This window comes from Silurus aristotelis (genome assembly GCF_946808225.1).
Source record: "Silurus aristotelis genome assembly, chromosome: 7".
NCBI classification, from domain to species: Eukaryota; Metazoa; Chordata; class Actinopteri; order Siluriformes; family Siluridae; genus Silurus; species Silurus aristotelis.
Genome location: NC_139580.1, coordinates 26,070,631 through 26,085,398, shown reverse-complemented (window position 1 = coordinate 26,085,398; position 14,768 = coordinate 26,070,631). Strand labels below are relative to the sequence as shown.

Below are 14,768 nucleotides of genomic sequence, written 5' to 3'. Positions count from 1 at the left end.
TTGTTACTGTTTCCGCTGTTGTTGTAGGAACTGTTTTTGTATTGGTTGTAGTTTGGGTTGGTGGTGTTGTTGAAGAAACAGATGGTTCTGTAGTCGACTCTGATATTTTCTCTGTTGTTGTAGGAATTGTTTTTGTAGTGGTGGAAAAACAGAGATCATCACAGCATTTTACTCGTATTTTATAATTAAAACACTTGTGGTCAGTTTGTTCAATGTTATTACAAATCAGACCATCTAAAGCATTACATGTCACCATCTGACCCAAGTCAGATAAAGAAAGATCTATATAATCTGTAGCCCTGCATTCAATTTGTTTCGGTTTCTCACAGCTAATGTTTCCTGATTTCCACAATTTAGATATAGATTCAATTTCTTTTCCATCTGGTGTACTGGGAGGATAGCTATCATCAAACCACTTAGACCAGTCGCAAGGCTGGCATGGATTTGGTGTTGCAGCTGATGAAGTTGACCTTGTAATTATTGTTACTGTTTCCGCTGTTGTTGTAGGAACTGTTTTTGTATTGGTTGTAGTTTGGGTTGGTGGTGTTGTTGAAGAAACAGATGGTTCTGTAGTCGACTCTGATATTTTCTCTGTTGTTGTAGGAATTGTTTCTGTAGTGGTTGGTGGAACTACAATAGTTGTTGTAGTTTGGGTTGGTGTTGTTGAAGAACCAGATGGGCCTGTGGTTGTGCCGGATATTTCCTCTGTTGTTGGAGAAACTGTTTCTGTTGTGGTTGGTAAAATCACAGTAGTTTTTTCAGTGGATTGTGTTGTTGAAGAAACAGATGGTCCAGTAGTTGTCCCTGAAATTTCTTCTGTTGGTGTAGGAATTGTTCCTGTAGTGGATGGTAAAACTACAGTAGTTATTGTAGTGGTTTCGGTTGGTGGTGTTGTTGAAGAAACAGATAGTTCTGTAGTCGACCCTGATATTTTCTCTGTTGTTGTAGGAATTGTTTCTGTAGTGGTTGGTGGAACTACAATAGTTGTTGTAGTTTGGGTTGGTGTTGTTGAAGAACCAGATGGGCCTGTGGTTGTGCCGGATATTTCCTCTGTTGTTGGAGAAACTGTTTCTGTTGTGGTTGGTAGAATCACAGTAGTTTTTTCAGTGGATTGTGTTGTTGAAGAAACAGATGGTCCAGTAGTTGTCCCTGAAATTTCTTCTGTTGGTGTAGGAATTGTTCCTGTAGTGGTTGGTGAAACTACAGTAGTTATTGTAGTGGTTTCGGTTGGTGGTGTTGTTGAAGAAACAGATGGTTCTGTAGTCGACCCTGATATTTTCTCTGTTGTTGTAGGAATTGTTTCTGTAGTGGTTGGTGGAACTACAATAGTTGTAGTTTGGGTTGGTGTTGTTGAAGAACCAGATGGGCCTGTGGTTGTGCCTGATATTTCCTTTGTTGTTGCAGTTGTTGTAATTACAGGAGTTGTTGTGGAAGTACAGCTTTCATCACAGCATTTCACACGTATTTCATGATTTAAACACATGCCTTCATCTTGATAATTGTTAATACAAATCAGACCAACTGTAGCATCACATGTCACTTTCTGATTTAAATCAGATAAAGGCATATCTTTATAAGCTGTAGCCCTGCACTCAATTTGTTTCGGTTTCTCACAGCTAATGTTTCCTGATTTCCACAATTTAGATATAGATTCAATCTCTTTTCCATCTGGTGTACTGGGAGGATAGTCATTATCGAACCATTCTGACCACCGGCAAGGCTGGCATGGATATGGTGTTGTAGCTGATGAAGTTGGAGTTATACTTATTGTTACTGTTTCCGTTGTTGTTGTAGAAACTGTTTCTTTAGTGGTTGTAGTTTGGGTTGGTGGTGTTGTTGAAGAAACAGATGGTTCTGTAGTCGACTCCGATATTTTCTCTGTTGTTGTAGGAATTGTTTCTGTAGTGGTTGGTGGAACTACAATAGTTGTTGTAGTTTGGGTTGGTGTTGTTGAAGAAACAGATGGTCCAGTAGTTGTCCCTGAAATTTCTTCTGTTGGTGTAGGAATTGTTCCTGTAGTGGTTGGTAAAATCACAGTAGTTTTTTCAGTGGATTGTGTTGTTGAAGAAACAGATGGTCCAGTAGTTGTCCCTGAAATTTCTTCTGTTGGTGTAGGAATTGTTCCTGTAGTGGTTGGTGAAACTACAGTAGTTATTGTAGTGGTTTTGGTTGATGGTGTTGTTGAAGAAACAGATAGTTCTGTAGTCGACCCTGATATTTTCTCTGTTGTTGTAGGAATTGTTTCTGTAGTGGTTGGTGGAACTACAATAGTTGTTGTAGTTTGGGTTGGTGTTGTTGAAGAACCAGATGGGCCTTTGGTTGTGCCGGATATTTCCTCTGTTGTTGGAGAAACTGTTTCTGTTGTGGTTGGTAGAATCACAGTAGTTTTTTCAGTGGATTGTGTTGTTGAAGAAACAGATGGTCCAGTAGTTGTCCCTGAAATTTCTTCTGTTGGTGTAGGAATTGTTCCTGTAGTGGTTGGTGAAACTACAGTAGTTATTGTAGTGGTTTCGGTTGGTGGTGTTGTTGAAGAAACAGATAGTTCTGTAGTCGACCCTGATATTTTCTCTGTTGTTGTAGGAATTGTTTCTGTAGTGGTTGGTGGAACTACAATAGTTGTTGTAGTTTGGGTTGGTGTTGTTGAAGAATCAGATGGGCCTGTGGTTGTGGCGGATATTTCCTCTGTTGTTGGAGAAACTGTTTCTGTTGTGGTTGGTAGAATCACAGTAGTTTTTTCAGTGGATTGTGTTGTTGAAGAAACAGATGGTCCAGTAGTTGTCCCTGAAATTTCTTCTGTTGGTGTAGGAATTGTTCCTGTAGTGGTTGGTGAAACTACAGTAGTTATTGTAGTGGTTTCAGTTGGTGTTGTTGTTGAAGAAACAGATGGTTCTGTAGTCGACCCTGATATTTTCTCTGTTGTTGTAGGAATTGTTTCTGTAGTGGTTGGTGGAACTACAATAGTTGTTGTAGTTTGGGTTGGTGTTGTTGAAGAACCAGATGGGCCTGTGGTTGTGCCGGATATTTCCTCTGTTGTTGGAGAAACTGTTTCTGTTGTGGTTGGTAGAATCACAGTAGTTTTTTCAGTGGATTGTGTTGTTGAAGAAACAGATGGTCCAGTAGTTGTCCCTGAAATTTCTTCTGTTGGTGTAGGAATTGTTCCTGTAGTGGTTGGTGAAACTACAGTAGTTATTGTAGTGGTTTCGGTTGGTGGTGTTGTTGAAGAAACAGATAGTTCTGTAGTCGACCCTGATATTTTCTCTGTTGTTGTAGGAATTGTTTCTGTAGTGGTTGGTGGAACTACAATAGTTGTTGTAGTTTGGGTTGGTGTTGTTGAAGAATCAGATGGGCCTGTGGTTGTGGCGGATATTTCCTCTGTTGTTGGAGAAACTGTTTCTGTTGTGGTTGGTAGAATCACAGTAGTTTTTTCAGTGGATTGTGTTGTTGAAGAAACAGATGGTCCAGTAGTTGTCCCTGAAATTTCTTCTGTTGGTGTAGGAATTGTTCCTGTAGTGGTTGGTGAAACTACAGTAGTTATTGTAGTGGTTTCAGTTGGTGTTGTTGTTGAAGAAACAGATGGTTCTGTAGTCGACTCTGATATTTTCTCTGTTGTTGTAGGAATTGTTTCTGTAGTGGTTGGTGGAACTACAATAGTTGTTGTAGTTTGGGTTGGTGTTGTTGAAGAACCAGATGGGCCTGTGGTTGTGGCGGATATTTCCTCTGTTGTTGGAGAAACTGTTTCTGTTGCGGTTGGTAGAATCACAGTAGTTTTTTCAGTGGATTGTGTTGTTGAAGAAACAGATGGTCCAGTAGTTGTCCCTGAAATTTCTTCTGTTGGTGTAGGAATTGTTCCTGTAGTGGTTGGTGAAACTACAGTAGTTATTGTAGTGGTTTCAGTTGGTGTTGTTGTTGAAGAAACAGATGGTTCTGTAGTCGACCCTGATATTTTCTCTGTTGTTGTAGGAATTGTTTCTGTAGTGGTTGGTGGAACTACAATAGTTGTTGTAGTTTGGGTTGGTGTTGTTGAAGAACCAGATGGGCCTGTGGTTGTGCCGGATATTTCCTCTGTTGTTGGAGAAACTGTTTCTGTTGTGGTTGGTAGAATCACAGTAGTTTTTTCAGTGGATTGTGTTGTTGAAGAAACAGATGGTCCAGTAGTTGTCCCTGAAATTTCTTCTGTTGGTGTAGGAATTGTTCCTGTAGTGGTTGGTGAAACTACAGTAGTTATTGTAGTGGTTTCAGTTGGTGTTGTTGTTGAAGAAACAGATGGTTCTGTAGTCGACTCTGATATTTTCTCTGTTGTTGTAGGAATTGTTTCTGTAGTGGTTGGTGGAACTACAATAGTTGTTGTAGTTTGGGTTGGTGTTGTTGAAGAACCAGATGGGCCTGTGGTTGTGCCGGATATTTCCTCTGTTGTTGGAGAAACTGTTTCTGTTGTGGTTGGTAAAATCACAGTAGTTTTTTCAGTGGATTGTGTTGTTGAAGAAACAGATGGTCCAGTAGTTGTCCCTGAAATTTCTTCTGTTGGTGTAGGAATTGTTCCTGTAGTGGATGGTGAAACTACAGTAGTTATTGTAGTGGTTTCGGTTGGTGGTGTTGTTGAAGAAACAGATAGTTCTGTAGTCGACCCTGATATTTTCTCTGTTGTTGTAGGAATTGTTTCTGTAGTGGTTGGTGGAACTACAATAGTTGTTGTAGTTTGGGTTGGTGTTGTTGAAGAACCAGATGGGCCTGTGGTTGTGCCGGATATTTCCTCTGTTGTTAGAGAAACTGTTTCTGTTGTGGTTGGTAGAATCACAGTAGTTTTTTCAGTGGATTGTGTTGTTGAAGAAACAGATGGTCCAGTAGTTGTCCCTGAAATTTCTTCTGTTGGTGTAGGAATTGTTCCTGTAGTGGTTGGTGAAACTACAGTAGTTATTGTAGTGGTTTCGGTTGGTGGTGTTGTTGAAGAAACAGATGGTTCTGTAGTCGACCCTGATATTTTCTCTGTTGTTGTAGGAATTGTTTCTGTAGTGGTTGGTGGAACTACAATAGTTGTAGTTTGGGTTGGTGTTGTTGAAGAACCAGATGGGCCTGTGGTTGTGCCTGATATTTCCTTTGTTGTTGCAGTTGTTGTAATTACAGGAGTTGTTGTGGAAGTACAGCTTTCATCACAGCATTTCACACGTATTTCATGATTTAAACACATGCCTTCATCTTGATAATTGTTAATACAAATCAGACCAACTGTAGCATCACATGTCACTTTCTGATTTAAATCAGATAAAGGCATATCTTTATAAGCTGTAGCCCTGCACTCAATTTGTTTCGGTTTCTCACAGCTAATGTTTCCTGATTTCCACAATTTAGATATAGATTCAATCTCTTTTCCATCTGGTGTACTGGGAGGATAGTCATTATCGAACCATTCTGACCACCGGCAAGGCTGGCATGGATATGGTGTTGTAGCTGATGAAGTTGGAGTTATACTTATTGTTACTGTTTCCGCTGTTGTTGTAGAAACTGTTTCTTTAGTGGTTGTAGTTTGGGTTGGTGGTGTTGTTGAATAAACAGATGGTTCCGTAGTCGACTCCGATATTTTCTCTGTTGTTGTAGGAATTGTTTCTGTAGTGGTTGGTGGAACTACAATAGTTGTTGTAGTTTGGGTTGGTGTTGTTGAAGAAACAGATGGTCCAGTAGTTGTCCCTGAAATTTCTTCTGTTGGTGTAGGAATTGTTCCTGTAGTGGTTGGTAAAATCACAGTAGTTTTTTCAGTGGATTGTGTTGTTGAAGAAACAGATGGTCCAGTAGTTGTCCCTGAAATTTCTTCTGTTGGTGTAGGAATTGTTCCTGTAGTGGTTGGTGAAACTACAGTAGTTATTGTAGTGGTTTTGGTTGATGGTGTTGTTGAAGAAACAGATAGTTCTGTAGTCGACCCTGATATTTTCTCTGTTGTTGTAGGAATTGTTTCTGTAGTGGTTGGTGGAACTACAATAGTTGTTGTAGTTTGGGTTGGTGTTGTTGAAGAACCAGATGGGCCTGTGGTTGTGCCGGATATTTCCTCTGTTGTTGGAGAAACTGTTTCTGTTGTGGTTGGAAGAATCACAGTAGTTTTTTCAGTGGATTGTGTTGTTGAAGAAACAGATGGTCCAGTAGTTGTCCCTGAAATTTCTTCTGTTGGTGTAGGAATTGTTCCTGTAGTGGTTGGTGAAACTACAGTAGTTATTGTAGTGGTTTCGGTTGGTGGTGTTGTTGAAGAAACAGATAGTTCTGTAGTCGACCCTGATATTTTCTCTGTTGTTGTAGGAATTGTTTCTGTAGTGGTTGGTGGAACTACAATAGTTGTTGTAGTTTGGGTTGGTGTTGTTGAAGAATCAGATGGGCCTGTGGTTGTGGCGGATATTTCCTCTGTTGTTGGAGAAACTGTTTCTGTTGTGGTTGGTAGAATCACAGTAGTTTTTTCAGTGGATTGTGTTGTTGAAGAAACAGATGGTCCAGTAGTTGTCCCTGAAATTTCTTCTGTTGGTGTAGGAATTGTTCCTGTAGTGGTTGGTGAAACTACAGTAGTTATTGTAGTGGTTTCAGTTGGTGTTGTTGTTGAAGAAACAGATGGTTCTGTAGTCGACTCTGATATTTTCTCTGTTGTTGTAGGAATTGTTTCTGTAGTGGTTGGTGGAACTACAATAGTTGTTGTAGTTTGGGTTGGTGTTGTTGAAGAACCAGATGGGCCTGTGGTTGTGGCGGATATTTCCTCTGTTGTTGGAGAAACTGTTTCTGTTGCGGTTGGTAGAATCACAGTAGTTTTTTCAGTGGATTGTGTTGTTGAAGAAACAGATGGTCCAGTAGTTGTCCCTGAAATTTCTTCTGTTGGTGTAGGAATTGTTCCTGTAGTGGTTGGTGAAACTACAGTAGTTATTGTAGTGGTTTCAGTTGGTGTTGTTGTTGAAGAAACAGATGGTTCTGTAGTCGACCCTGATATTTTCTCTGTTGTTGTAGGAATTGTTTCTGTAGTGGTTGGTGGAACTACAATAGTTGTTGTAGTTTGGGTTGGTGTTGTTGAAGAACCAGATGGGCCTGTGGTTGTGCCGGATATTTCCTCTGTTGTTGGAGAAACTGTTTCTGTTGTGGTTGGTAGAATCACAGTAGTTTTTTCAGTGGATTGTGTTGTTGAAGAAACAGATGGTCCAGTAGTTGTCCCTGAAATTTCTTCTGTTGGTGTAGTTGTTGTAATTACAGGAGTTGTTGTGGAAGTACAGCTTTCATCACAGCATTTCACCCGTATTTCATAATTTAAACACATGCCTTCATCTTGATAATTGTTAATACAAATCAGACCAACTGTAGCATCACATGTCACTTTCTGATTTAAATCAGATAAAGGCATATCTTTATAAGCTGTAGCCCTGCACTCAATTTGTTTCGGTTTCTCACAGCTAATGTTTCCTGATTTCCACAATTTAGATATAGATTCAATCTCTTTTCCATCTAGTGTACTGGGAGGATAGTCATTATCGAACCACTCTGACCACTGGCAAGGCTGGCATGGATATGGTGTTGTAGCTGATAAAGTTGGAGTTGTACTTATTGTTACTGTTTCCGCTGTTGTTGTAGAAACTGTTTCTTTAGTGGTTGTAGTTTGGGTTGGTGGTGTTGTTGAAGAAACAGATAGTTCTGTAGTCGACCCTGATATTTCCTCTGTTGTTGTAGGAATTGTTTCTGTAGTGGTTGGTGGAACTACAATAGTTGTTGTAGTTTGGGTTGGTGTTGTTGAAGAACCAGATGGGCCTGTGGTTGTGCCGGATATTTCCTCTGTTGTTGGAGAAACTGTTTCTGTTGTGGTTGGTAGAATCACAGTAGTTTTTTCAGTGGATTGTGTTGTTGAAGAAACAGATGGTCCAGTAGTTGTCCCTGAAATTTTTTCTGTTGGTGTAGGAATTGTTCCTGTAGTGGTTGGTGAAACTACAGTAGTTATTGTAGTGGTTTCGGTTGGTGGTGTTGTTGAAGAAACAGATAGTTCTGTAGTCGACCCTGATATTTCCTCTGTTGTTGTAGGAATTGTTTCTGTAGTGGTTGGTGGAACTACAATAGTTGTGGTAGTTTGGGTTGGTGTTGTTGAAGAACCAGATGGGCCTGTGGTTGTGGCGGATATTTCCTCTGTTGTTGGGGAAACTGTTTCTGTTGTGGTTGGTAGAATCACAGTAGTTTTTTCAGTGGATTGTGTTGTTGAAGAAACAGATGGTCCAGTAGTTGTCCCTGAAATTTCTTCTGTTGGTGTAGGAATTGTTCCTGTAGTGGTTGGTGAAACTACAGTAGTTATTGTAGTGGTTTCGGTTGGTGGTGTTGTTGAATAAACAGATAGTTCTGTAGTCGACCCTGATATTTTCTCTGTTGTTGTAGGAATTGTTTCTGTAGTGGTTGGTGGAACTACAATAGTTGTTGTAGTTTGGGTTGGTGTTGTTGAAGAACCAGATGGGCCTGTGGTTGTGGCGGATATTTCCTCTGTTGTTGGAGAAACTGTTTCTGTTGTGGTTGGTAAAATCACAGTAGTTTTTTCAGTGGATTGTGTTGTTGAAGAAACAGATGGTCCAGTAGTTGTCCCTGAAATTTCTTCTGTTGGTGTAGGAATTGTTCCTGTAGTGGTTGGTGAAACTACAGTAGTTATTGTAGTGGTTTCAGTTGGTGTTGTTGTTGAAGAAACAGATGGTTCTGTAGTCGACTCTGATATTTTCTCTGTTGTTGTAGGAATTGTTTCTGTAGTGGTTGGTGGAACTACAATAGTTGTAGTTTGGGTTGGTGTTGTTGAAGAACCAGATGGGCCTGTGGTTGTGCCTGATATTTCCTTTGTTGTTGCAGTTGTTGTAATTACAGGAGTTGTTGTGGAAGTACAGCTTTCATCACAGCATTTCACACGTATTTCATGATTTAAACACATGCCTTCATCTTGATTATTGTTAATACAAATCAGACCAACTGTAGCATCACATGTCACTTTCTGATTTAAATCAGATAAAGGCATATCTTTATAAGCTGTAGCCCTGCACTCAATTTGTTTCGGTTTTTCACAGCTAATGTTTCCTGATTGCCACAATTTAGATATAGATTCAATCTCTTTTCCATCTGGTGTACTGGGAGGATAGTCATTATCGAACCACTCTGACCACTGGCAAGGCTGGCATGGATATGGTGTTGTAGCTGATGAAGTTGGAGTTGTACTTATTGTTACTGTTTCCGCTGTTGTTATAGGAGCTGTTTCTATAGTGGTTGTAGTTTGGGTTGGTGGTGACAATGAAGTTGGAGTTGTTACATGGGACTCTTGACTTTTTGTTTCTGTAGTGGAATACACTGATGCTGTAGTAGAACTTTGTGGTGTTGATGCAGTTGTTATTCCTGTTGTTACTGATGTTGTTTCAGTTTCCTTTGTTGTTGAATGAGTTGTAGTTTCTGGTGTAAGTGAGACAGAACCAGATTATATTTAAATTCCGTATCAGAGATGATTAACGTCAGCATTCTTAATTGAATCCGATCAAAATATGTTCAAAGCATATTTGTTTTATTTTTTACTTACTGGAGGATGTGAAATCAAAAACTGTGGTAGGTGTGGGAGTAGAAGGTGTAGAAGTAGGAGTAGAAGGTGTAGAAGTAGGAGTAGTAGTAGTAGGAGTACTGCAAATCTCCATTATCCTGAGAATTGTTCCATCTTTCTGACATGTAGCTTTGATACATACTCCATCTCCATCTGTTGTGTCGTATATGACTTCTCCAACTTCATATCTCTTTCCCAAATACTCACAGTAGCAAGCTAAATTTAGCAAATGTTGATATTAATTAGACACAAATTAGTATCTTCAAATTGATAAGTTTTATTTTAAAGTGATTAGCAAAATTGGTGATTAGTATAATAATGGAAAAAGAAAAATTATACCGACCTGTACTGCTGTTGTAACAAGAAACACCTTGAGCCGTACATTTGCTTTAAAAAAAAAAGTATGGTCATAGATAAATGCCAAATTGTGATAATACATAAGGGGCACTATACAATATTATGTCTATGTTCATATCTTAAATCTCTGTGTCATTAACCTTTCTAAATAGAACATTTAATTTAGCAGACAACACACACTATTTACAGTTATTTGTTTCCTTAATGCATTTTGAATCATTGACAAAGCCCAAAAATAATAATATATATTTCATTAAAATATATTTCATTAAGAAGACTTTTTTTTATACTATAAAAAAATGATCCACAAACAGTTTTTAAGAAAAGGCCAAATTACAGATACAGAGCTGAAATCACAGCATTCTGAAGAAGTTGTTATGTATTTTATATGTTCACTGACTTTTTAAACTGTGAACACTAGTAAAAAAGAAAGATAAATTAGTATATATAAACATACACCAGTATTGATTATAGGCCAATTTATATATAAAGTGCCAAAAAAAATACCATTCTGTGCATGGCTTTTTTGGAGGAATTGTATCTCCCACATTGTAGTGTGTTTCTTCATCATAACAGCCACATTCCTCTCTTGCAACACACTTCATTGTTGCCTCCTCCAGGTATGGCCTGTCTGAAGGGCACTGGGGAAAGCATCCTATAAAAAAAAAATTAACAATGTTTGAAAACCCAGAACAGCAACAACAGTTTGCTCGAAAAAATTGAGCCAATCTAGTGAGAACAAAAATTCAGATATTCAAATATATAATATTGCTGTGGTATTTAATTGTCAGCTTTGTGACTTTATCTGAATAGTTATCATATAATGTAAAGCTGAAGAAAATAGTAAAAATATAGTAGAAATTATTCTGAACAGATTCTGTTCCTATGGAAGATAATTAAATGGTATATGAGGTTTATGAAGGTCATAATGTTTATATAAAATGCCTGCAATATGATAGTGATTAGTATGATCTAGGCTCTTAGTCATCCAATATTTTTATCAGTATCCACTGTTTTTTCCTTATATTTCTTTTCTTTTTTCCATTTTCCATTTTTAAATGTGATAACAATAAACTATTATTTTTTATAATTTTTTATTTATTGGTAAAGTTTTTTTATAACTAGTGATTTGTGAAAATAAATAAAGTCTAAAGTATACTTTAAACTATACACTTAACTATATACTATACTTTTTCTACTTTCTATTCTGTAGTAGCCAAAAACAAAATGGCTTGAATTACATTTAATTATACATACAATTGCGTGCCATCATATCTATCTATCTATCTATCTATCTATCTATCTATCTATCTATCTGTCTGTCTGTCTGTCTGTCTGTCTGTCTGTCTGTCTGTCTGTCTGTCTGTCTGTCTGTCTGTCTGTCTGTCTGTCTGTCTGTCTGTCTGTCAGCGTTCAGCCTCCACAACTCCACTTCCCAAATTTAAAGTGTACTTTAGTAGTAAAAGGCAAACTTGAATAATTACTATGCAGGAAAACCTTACCTTCTAACTGAGGCATTTCATTGTAGCAGACTGCCTTAAGATTTTTGCAGGTTCTCATGCAGGGCTGTCCACAAGGTTTGTAGTGCCACTCACAGCCCTCATTTGAGTTATAGTAGTCACAGAACATTGCTGTGGGTATGGAGTAGATTAGTCAACAACTAAGCAGGTCAAGGGCAATGATTGTGGCAGTGCAGGCTTTAAGATTTCTTTGAGTCATTTTCTATCCATATACAATCATAATAAGTTATAAAAAAGGACAGTTCTGTCACAAAGATAAAGATTATCGGCAAACTCACGGCAAATCGTCGGGCTTCTCCACATTACACAGACTCCTTGCCTGCTGCATGCTGCTGCATAGGCTGCCACTGAAGTGCAGAAACACTCACAGTCTCCACCAGTGTCACAGGCGCACGTGTCTTGCACACAGGCATCGTAATATGGAGACGGGTCCACCTGGGTGGATTAATTTTTAAAAGTAAAATGCATTAGAGAATGTAACTCAGTTCACACTGACACAGATGGACAAGGCCAAGTGCAGAATTGAGTCAAACAAAAGTGTTTTTATCACCTATAATCATTCCTTATAGTTTATTCCTATTGCTTACACATAATATATGTATTTCAGCTAATTATATTTAATTGTTGCTTAATATATAATAAAAACCTGCACCCTACAAAACTCTACACTTTCGTTGAACCAGTAAAATATCCTTATGTATATACTTTTAAACATAGGGGTCTCCTAGGATTCAAAATCCATAGGGAAACCCTTACAATCATTCATTTCATTTCATTCCTTTCTCTTTCTTTGTTTTATCACATTACTTACTACTGAGAGACAGGAGCTGAAGACATCACTCTTGAGAATGCTGCACTGTTTTGTCGCCCAGGCCTGGCGGTAAGGTCTCATACTGCAGGGGCTGAGAGGACCACTGGATTCGGGACAGTTAGGCGAAACTCTCCAGCTGTTTCCAAATTCACTTGGCTTGGCCACTTTCTCACCGGAACGGGTCATAAAATCATTATTCCAATCTCCATCATAATTGCCGCAAAGTCCACACACTTGACCCTAACATGGTAAAACGATGGATGAGTAATACAAAAAATAAACAGAACAGAATGAGCAAAGTAGATATTATTAATGAGATGCAAATAAATCAATTAGAGAACACATTGGAAACAGAACAGCAAATCATTGCATAAGAATTGACAGTTTCACTTGCCTTAAATGTGGGTCCGAGTTTGACCATTAGACTTGTCTTCCTATCCCAGAACACGGTGAGACTATTTTTAGCCTCAATAACCAAGTATATTCCCACAGTATGGACTTTATAAGGAATCTCTTGGCTGCCATTTTGCTGCACAGATTTTATATTCCCCTCTGACAGTAGTAGCTGATTGTTCTATATGAATTCAATGACAAAAGGCCAAATTTCAGGGTTAATACAATTGAGCGAAGACATTCAATATATATATATATATATATATATATATATATATATATATATATATATATATATATATATATATATATATATATATATATATACACATTCAATACATACTATAAAATTATTTTATATGATAACCTCACCCCCAAAAATATTTTAATAGCTTTGGAGCAGGTGGTTCCAGTGGTGCCGCAGGGGATATTCTCAGTGATGATACGGAATGAACCGGTGTTGCTGTTGTCGCAGTAGTCCTGTAAAGTTTAACCTTTGTTAGATGTAATAGTTTGATATAGAACATACTGATATAGAATTGAATTAATCAATGACATCAATTGTTCTGTCACTGGTATGCCTATGTAACAAGTCAATAATTGCAATTAAACAAGACGAACAAATCTATTGATAATGAAGCATTTAAAGAAAAAAGACAACTCAAATGAATTTTTTCTAATCACCACGCAATATTCATTTAAGTGTATTCTAATTAAAAACATTTACTTCTACAGTTTTCGGTCAGCTAAAGTCTCTTTGGTATTTGTTACATCCTCTTGTACTGATCTGTTTTATGATTATATATGATTTGTAAGAATTATTGAACATCCTAAGATGGACAGACTTAATTGCTAAAGAATTTATTTAGACATACCTGGGCCAGCATGTATTCACAGTTGCCGTTAAAAGAATATCTCTTGCCATCAAAACTGATGTAATGACTGTCACCGTAAATCGTACACATACTGTGGCATTCCTTTTTGGTGCATTCCCACCTTCTATTTTGGCAGGTGCTGAAATGGCCATAAGATGTGTTTTGGTTAATCACATGATCATAATCCATGAAAAGAATTGTGTTGGCACCTTTGTTGGTGCATCTACTTAGCATTCATCTTCTCTCATCATTATGAAGAAAATCATCTGTTTTTCTTACCAGTTGTTGCAGTCTGCTTTTACTTTCTGTCCAGGTTGGAAAAAGTCTCCGTTGTGAACGCATGGACATTGCTCTTCTTTCACACACCCACCTTTCCCGTCAGCGAGTAGACCATCAGGACAGACACATCCTGATTTACACTGTGTATTCATCTGTTGACCAAAACACACAAAGCATACAGTAGGCAATTAAAATTATGTATTGCACTGTTACACAGCCACCCAAAAAGCACACACACACACACACACACACACACACACACACACACACACACACACACACACACACACACACACACTGCTTTTGTACTTCTTAAAACCACAATAATTACATCACATTTTCCATTCACTCAATCTAGGAAACAACACAACTTGTTCCAGCATTTCAACACCCCAGGTTGGAGTGGAAGATCTTGAGTGACCTATAGATTTATAGAGCTCTGACCTCAACCCTACTGAATATCTTTGGAAAGAATTGGAACAACAAATGTAACCCAGACCTCTTCACCTTACCTTCATTAGTACCTGACTTCACTAAAACCCTTGTGAAGTGGAAGTGTGAGCTTTGTGAACTGAATGATCACAAATCTCCACAAGCACACTTCAAAATCTAGCAGAACATCTCAATAATAATAACTAATAACTATATATATAAAATAATTCTGTTAAATTACTTACACATTGATTTAAATTCACAGTATGGCAGCTTTTCTGGCACTCTGTTCCTGTTTGTCCAGGTTTAGCTTCCGCACAGTTCACATACACCATAGGAGCTGTACAGTCTATTACCAAATTGAACACACAACAAAACCATTTCAATTCCTCCCCCCAAAAATACAAAAAAACAGTTATTGGATTAGTAAAAAGCATCAAATATTTGAATTGAAGAGCTCACTAGTAACTTCCTGTTGTCCATTGCATTTCAGAATGCCATCTCTGCAAGTGCTGTGGAGAAACAGAATGAAGTCATCTTCA

The 14,768-nt window shown here is 38.1% G+C and overlaps 1 protein-coding gene across 1 annotated transcript in view; it reads right to left on the bottom strand.

Annotated features, from left to right (window-relative positions):
- Positions 1-14,768, bottom strand: part of LOC310729378 (mucin-5B-like) — a 39,346-nt gene that overhangs the window by 11,572 nt on the left and 13,006 nt on the right. Inside the window, exons 18-30 of the mRNA XM_083547474.1 lie at positions 14,689-14,738; positions 14,472-14,575; positions 13,795-13,946; positions 13,516-13,654; positions 13,013-13,120; positions 12,642-12,821; positions 12,248-12,487; positions 11,715-11,871; positions 11,419-11,547; positions 10,424-10,571; positions 9,903-9,946; positions 9,542-9,775; positions 6,697-9,417 (exon numbers count right to left, since the gene is read on the bottom strand). Coding sequence (XP_083403600.1) covers positions 6,697-9,417; positions 9,542-9,775; positions 9,903-9,946; positions 10,424-10,571; positions 11,419-11,547; positions 11,715-11,871; positions 12,248-12,487; positions 12,642-12,821; positions 13,013-13,120; positions 13,516-13,654; positions 13,795-13,946; positions 14,472-14,575; positions 14,689-14,738 — 4,406 coding nt within the window. The remainder of the gene's footprint in view (positions 1-6,696; positions 9,418-9,541; positions 9,776-9,902; positions 9,947-10,423; positions 10,572-11,418; positions 11,548-11,714; positions 11,872-12,247; positions 12,488-12,641; positions 12,822-13,012; positions 13,121-13,515; positions 13,655-13,794; positions 13,947-14,471; positions 14,576-14,688; positions 14,739-14,768) is intronic.